Raw genomic sequence first — 6000 nt, forward strand, 5'->3', positions numbered from 1 at the left:
GGGATGCCGACACGCACGGGTGAGACGCCCCGCTCCCCGGTCCCCCGTCCGCGCGCGCGCGTGAGTGTGCGTGTGCGTGTGAGTGTGGTTTTCTTTTCTGTGTGTGTGTGTTTTTTTTTTACTATTTTACAAGTGCATGCCTCTCTCCCCACTCCCGCGAACCTTCTTTGCGCGTGGCGGGGATTTGCCACCCGCCCCAATTCCCCACCCCGTCATTCTTCTTCCCCCCCCCCCCTTTATTTTTTTGGAGCGGTGAACGCCGCCGAGAGGCCCCAGGAGACGGGGGTGGGCGCGGGGAGGGGGCGCCGGGCCCCTCGCTCCGCCGCGCAGCTGGATTCTTTTGCAAATAGCAGGAGGGAAAAAAAAAAAAAAGCGGGGGGGAGGGAAAGGCGGCTCCGGAATCCCCGGGACCGGCGGGGCCGGCGCCCTGCCAGGCGGGGCGCAGCAACCGGGAACCCGGGGATCCGGGGATCCGGGCAGCGGCTGCCCGGCGCCTCCCGCCCGCCCCGCGCGCGGCTCCCCCAGGCCCGGGCGCACCCCGGTCTCCGCAGCCCGTGCCGTCAGCGCGGACCCACGCGCTTCGCCAACTTTTCCCGGCTCCCCCTCCCCCTCCGCGCCCAGCCCCCTCCCCCTCCCTCCAAACCCCGCCGCCGCCGCCGCCGCCGCACACGCCGCTCCGAGGGGCGAGCGTCCGGCCGGGCTCCGCGCGCGCCCGCCCGCCTCCTCCGGCCCGGGCCGCCCCCTCCCCAGCCCGGAGCCGGCTCCGCAGCACCCCACCCCCCTCCTCCTCCTCCCGCATGTCCCGGGCCCCGGAGCGCCCGGCTGCGCCCAAGTGCCGGCTCCCCCCCCCCCCACCACCACCACCACCACCACCCCGGCCTGCAGGAAAACTTTCCGGCGCCCCCCACCGCCCTGCTCGAGGCTGACCCCGCCGCGGCTCGGGCCCGCCCGGCTGCACCCCGGCTGCGGCCGCCCGGCGCGCCGGGCACCGGGAGCCCCGTCCTCCGGCCCCCCGCGCGCACACCGCGGACACTTACGAGTGATGAGCTCCCTCTGGGACAAGTGCTGCGGGTTGCCCTGTTTGCGGCGGGACATGGCCCTGCATCTATTCCGGCATCGCCCGGAGAGCCGCTCTGATGGGTCCGGGGAGGGTCCGAGCCGCGCCGCGCCGCGCCGCCTCCTCCGCGCGCCCGGGCTGCTGCGTCCGCCGCGGCCGCCGGGGCCGCCGGGGCTGCCGGGGCTGCTGCCGCTGCTGCTGCTGCTGCTGCTGCTGGTGGGTTCTTGGGTTTGGTGTGGTTGTTGGGTTTTGTTATTTTTTTTTCCTCCCTTCTTCTCTTGCTCTCGCTTCTTCCTCTTCTTCTTTATTTTGCTCTTTCTTCTCTGCTGGTTTTTTGTTGTTGTTGTTTGCAAAAAGATTTAAAAAAAAAAAGAGGGGGGAGGAAAACTCTCGATCTAAAATAAAAGGCAACCAAAATAAATAAATAAAACTGCCGCCGCTTGCCCGCGGAGATGGCCGGTTTCTTTTGCAAAAAAGAAAACAAAAAAAAATAAAAAGAGCTGTTTTGAAGGGGAGGGAAAAATAAAAAAGATCTCTTACACTCCTTCAGGCTGCTCGGCCTCTCGGACTTGCCCGCGTCTTCCTGAACTTACATCGGGCTGGGCGCCCGGCTCGGACACTTTTCCTGCAGGGTCTGCGGGGTGGAGAGCCGCGCTCGCGGGGAGGGGGCGGGGAGGGGAAAGGCGAGCAAATGTGCAAAAAAAAAAAAAAAAAAAAGCGAAAAAGAAGGGGAAAAAAAAGCAAAAAAAAAAAAAAAAAAGGAAAAGCAAAGGGGGGGAAGCCAAGAAAACTTGGGGACTTGTCTCGTACCCCCTCACCCCGCCCCCTCAAAAATCCCGGAGCGATGCAAAACTGTCGCGGCTCGTGGGCTCCGGCTTCCCGCGGGCCGCCCCGGGTTCTCCCGCAGGCTGACCCCGCCGAGGCTGGGGGGGACCCCGGGAGCGGCTCCTTCCCGGTCCACCTGGCGGGCTGCTGGCGCGGGCCGAGGGGGGCCGCCGGGTCCCCGCGAGCCGAGGCTCCCCAGCGCTCCCCGGGCGCCGTGGGCCCAGGGGGGGAGCGGGGCGGAGGGGCGGCTCGCCCAGGGCGCCTGGGTCGGTGCGGGTGCGGGCGCGGACTGGGAGCTATAGATTGCAACGTGAAGATGGCGGAGTCCGGGTTCTCTGGGAGCTCTCGGTCTCTCTATGGCTGGGGCTGCCTCTGTACAATGGGATAAAATTCAAGTTCAAGTGCGGACGTGACGTTTAATCTGCACCAGAGACAAAAAGACCCAGAGAGTCGGAGCACTGGGGGCGACTAGCGGTGGCTTTTTAACATTGTACCCTGCAAGAGAACAAGAAAGCACACCCGGAGACACGCGCGCGCGCTCACACGCACACCCGCCGGGGCGCACACCCGCGGCCCAGGCCCGCCACGCGTTCAAACCGCGCTCTCCGTCAGCGCCCGCCGCAGAAGGGGAGGGGGGAGGGGGCGCAGGGGGAGGGGTGTTTTTTTTCTCAAATAAAAGAAAATCCTGCGGGTCCTTCTCCTCCTCCTCCTCTCCCCCCCCCCCCCGTCCCCCAGGAGCAGGACCCCCTGAGAAGGGGGCTTTGTGAGTGAAGTAAATTGGATCAATGCAAATCCACACCCACCGACCCAAAAGCGCTTTCAGACGGGGGGGGGGGGGGAGGGGGGAGGGGAGGGGGAGGGGGCGACCTAGGCACCGGAGGATGTGAGGATGTGAGCGGTTGCTTCGCCACCCTGGAAAAGTAGCTCCGTTGCTGTTACTTTTGTTTGATTGGGCGGGGAAGGGGTCGAGACTAAACTTTTTTTTTTCAGTGTCTCCATATAAATTCCGGTGTTACCGATTGGGAGAGAACCGAGTGGACAACATTTTAAAAGGAAAAAAAAAAAAAAAGGAAAGGAAAGAACCTAAGAGATACAATCAAAAGCACATGGGAACCTTTGGGGGCGGGGAGCTGGGACCCTGGAAGGGATTTTCACCCAAATCTGCGCCTGGCCTCACCCCATCACCCCCTGGGGGTCAAACGGGGTCCCACCCCAGCCCCACCTCTCGCCGGGGTGCGGGGGAAAGCGCGTGGGAGGGGGCTCGGACGGGCTGGCCTGGGAGTGTGGCCAGGTCGGGGAGCCCACCCCACCCCCAGCGCGCCCCTGGCAATCACTGAAACCTGCAAGTCCGTGTCCCCACCCCCCCCCCCCGCCCCCTGCGCCCGCCGCCGCCCTGGAGAGGACTTGAAATTGCCTGTCAGACTGGCAATCACCGCAGCCTTCTGGGCCGTTTGATCTCCGGCCGACGAGGAGACGGGAGCTGCGGGGGCCTGCCCATGGCCCGTGGCCCGGGGACCAGGCCAGGCCGCGGTCGGTCCCCGTGGACAGCGCCCCTCCCTCCCGCCGCCCTACCCCAAGCCCGGCCTAGGCTCTGTCGGACGACCCGGCCTCCGGCCTGGGCGCGCCGCTCCCCAGGCTTCTCGGGTCCGGCCGGCTGGGCGGCCAGGGCGAGTGGGGCCCACCTGGGGCTGGGTTCCGTGAGGGGGACCCGGCTGCACCCACCCCACCCCCAGGCCTGGCCCCGGAGGCGTCGACCCGGCGCACGGCAAGGCCGGGGTGTCCAGGGCCTTTCCCGTGGTGGCGGGGGCCGGGGAGGGGGGGCAGGCGGGGGCGCCCGGGCTTTGTGCGCCTCCTGAAGGGCAGGGGTGGGGCCAACCGCACCAACACCTTGGCGCGCACTGCCAGCGAGCCGGGACCGAAGAACTCTTCCTGTCCCACCTGCCCCCCGAGACCGACGCGATGTGCCCCGGCTTGCCCCGGTGCGTTCGCGCTCTGTGGGCTGCGGGGTCGGCGGGTGGAGACGGGGACCGAGGGCGGGCTGGCACCTCCGGCCCCCGGCCCGGCAGCCGGCGCGGCTACCCACCACCAACACACACCTCCACGTGGTCCCGAGTCTGGAGGCGCCTCCCTCCCTCCATCCGCCCTCCCGAGAAAATCTTTCCAGGAAAGTAGCCAAAATAACAAGAGGGGAAGAAGAAGAAGGGGGGGGGGGGGAAGAAGTCCGATGCCCACACCCACCTTTGATCCACTTGACAAATCCCTCACCCGGCCATCTCAACACACCCAGACTTAAATTAGAGGGGAAAAAACCCCAATCCATTGGCCCTCACTGTGCGCGACCAGGCGGCGTCTGGTCCAGAGAGGTTTGCGCGGCGCCCAAGGACACACAGCGCTCGGGGGCCGGGCTCGATCCCCGCCGCCGCCGCGTGCCGGCTGCCCCGCGCTGCTTGAACCCCGGGGCGCGAATCCCCACGCGTGGCCCTCGTCCTCCCGGGGTGATGACCCGAAACCAGAGGCGGAAAGCTGCCCCCACCCCAGGCACGAGGGCTTAGGGAAGCGGGCGGCGCGAGGGGGGCTGGGGAGGGGGCTCCCCCCCTCCAGACTCAGCAGGAAGCGCGGGGCCGGGGGGGGGGGGGGCCGGCCGGGGCTGACCCGAGGAGCACTTCCTCCGCGGCCCTGACGGCGGCGGGAAGACGGGGCGCAGGGCCGGACACGCCACTGCCCGCCTGCGCGCCCCACCTCGCGGCCGCCGCCGGAGACGCTGCCCGGCCCGCCCGGGCCTGCGCTGGCCCCTGGGCCCTCCGCCGCCGCCGCCTCCTCCTCCTCCTCCTCGCCCGGCTCCCCCTCCTGCCCGCCCCTCCTCCGCCCTCCTCTCCCGGGAGGCGGCCTGGCGCAGGCAGCGCGCGATCCCAGCTGCCACTCCAGTCTCCTCTTTTTCCCTCTGCCCGTCTGGCACGGGCATCGTGAGCGCGGAAAGCTGTTGATGTCTGGTCTCACAGCTCCCCCTTTAGTCCTCCTGCGCTCCCAGCCTCCCGCTCCGAGCCGATCAATCGCCGCCTCTCCGCTGACCTTGACCTCGACCTCCACCCCGCCTGGCTTGGGCAGCTGGCCAACCATGACATTTCCCTCTCTCCTACGGGGGGGGGGGGGGTGCCCGGACCCCCGTGTCCACCCGTCCCTCCGGACTCTGGCTGGCCAGGTGTGGGCCATACCTGTCTGAGATCACTGCCACATACCCCTGGATCTACCCAGTTTTTATTAGGGGAAAAACATGTCAGGACCCCCCTCCGAAGAAGGTGCAGGTAGCTAATCTGGGGGGGGGGGGCGGTGTACAAGGAGAACACACCGTTCAAAGAAGGCCTGGCTTAGTCATCAAGAAAGTTCAGATTCATTTCTCCCCCAACTGCTGCGGGCCTACTGTGTGACCCGACCAAAGCTGAGGCTTTGCACAGACCACATGGACATAGGTGTCACGTTTTCTACCCCATCCGTGAACACATACGCACAGGGCAGATGTCAAAATCTCTTTGAACTACCAGTTAGATCCCTGCTGTTTCCTTCCAGCTCAACAGTGCATTGGGCTGAGAAAGTCCCTTCCTTCACAGAGAGAAGCAGCCTTGCTGAAAGCAAAAATCACTTCATCACATCAGAATACGTTTTTACTTTGGTGGGGTGGGTTTTGCATTCTCCACTGAGCAGCACACACCAGGGGGGCTGATGGGACAGGCCTGTCACCCCCAAATCAGGCTTTTTGTTTAAAATTCCTTGAATGGTTCTCCACATTGAGCAGGGCTGCAGGTTGAATCGCCCTGTTGGAGATTCAACAGTGCTCTCCCTTGCCTTCTGAGCTGTTGTAGTTTGTCTTCTGTCTGTATAAAAAAAACAAATGGAAGGATAGGCTGGGAAAGTGGCTTAGCGGTAGAGCGCTTGCCTGGCATGCACGAAGCCCTGAGTTCCATTCCTCAGCACCACGTACACAGAAAAGAAAAAAAAAAATGGAAGTGGTGCTGTGGCTCAAGAGGTAGAGTGCTAGCCTTGAGCAAAACAAAGCCAGGGACAGTGCTCAGGCCCTGAGTTCAAGCCCCAAGACTGGCAAAAAAAAAAAAGGACAAAAATAT

At 65.0% G+C, this 6000-nt stretch overlaps 1 protein-coding gene across 1 annotated transcript in view; it reads right to left on the bottom strand.

Annotated features, from left to right (window-relative positions):
* Positions 1-1232, bottom strand: part of Bcl11b (BAF chromatin remodeling complex subunit BCL11B) — an 88105-nt gene extending 86873 nt beyond the window's left edge. Inside the window, 1 exon segment of the mRNA XM_048362344.1 lies at positions 1038-1232. Within this exon segment, the coding sequence (XP_048218301.1) occupies positions 1038-1095 (58 nt within the window). The 5' untranslated portion in view covers positions 1096-1232.
* Between the last annotated feature and the right edge of the window lie 4768 nt (positions 1233-6000).

The sequence above is a fragment of the Perognathus longimembris genome, chromosome 14 (genome assembly GCF_023159225.1).
Source record: "Perognathus longimembris pacificus isolate PPM17 chromosome 14, ASM2315922v1, whole genome shotgun sequence".
NCBI lineage: Eukaryota > Metazoa > Chordata > Mammalia > Rodentia > Heteromyidae > Perognathus > Perognathus longimembris.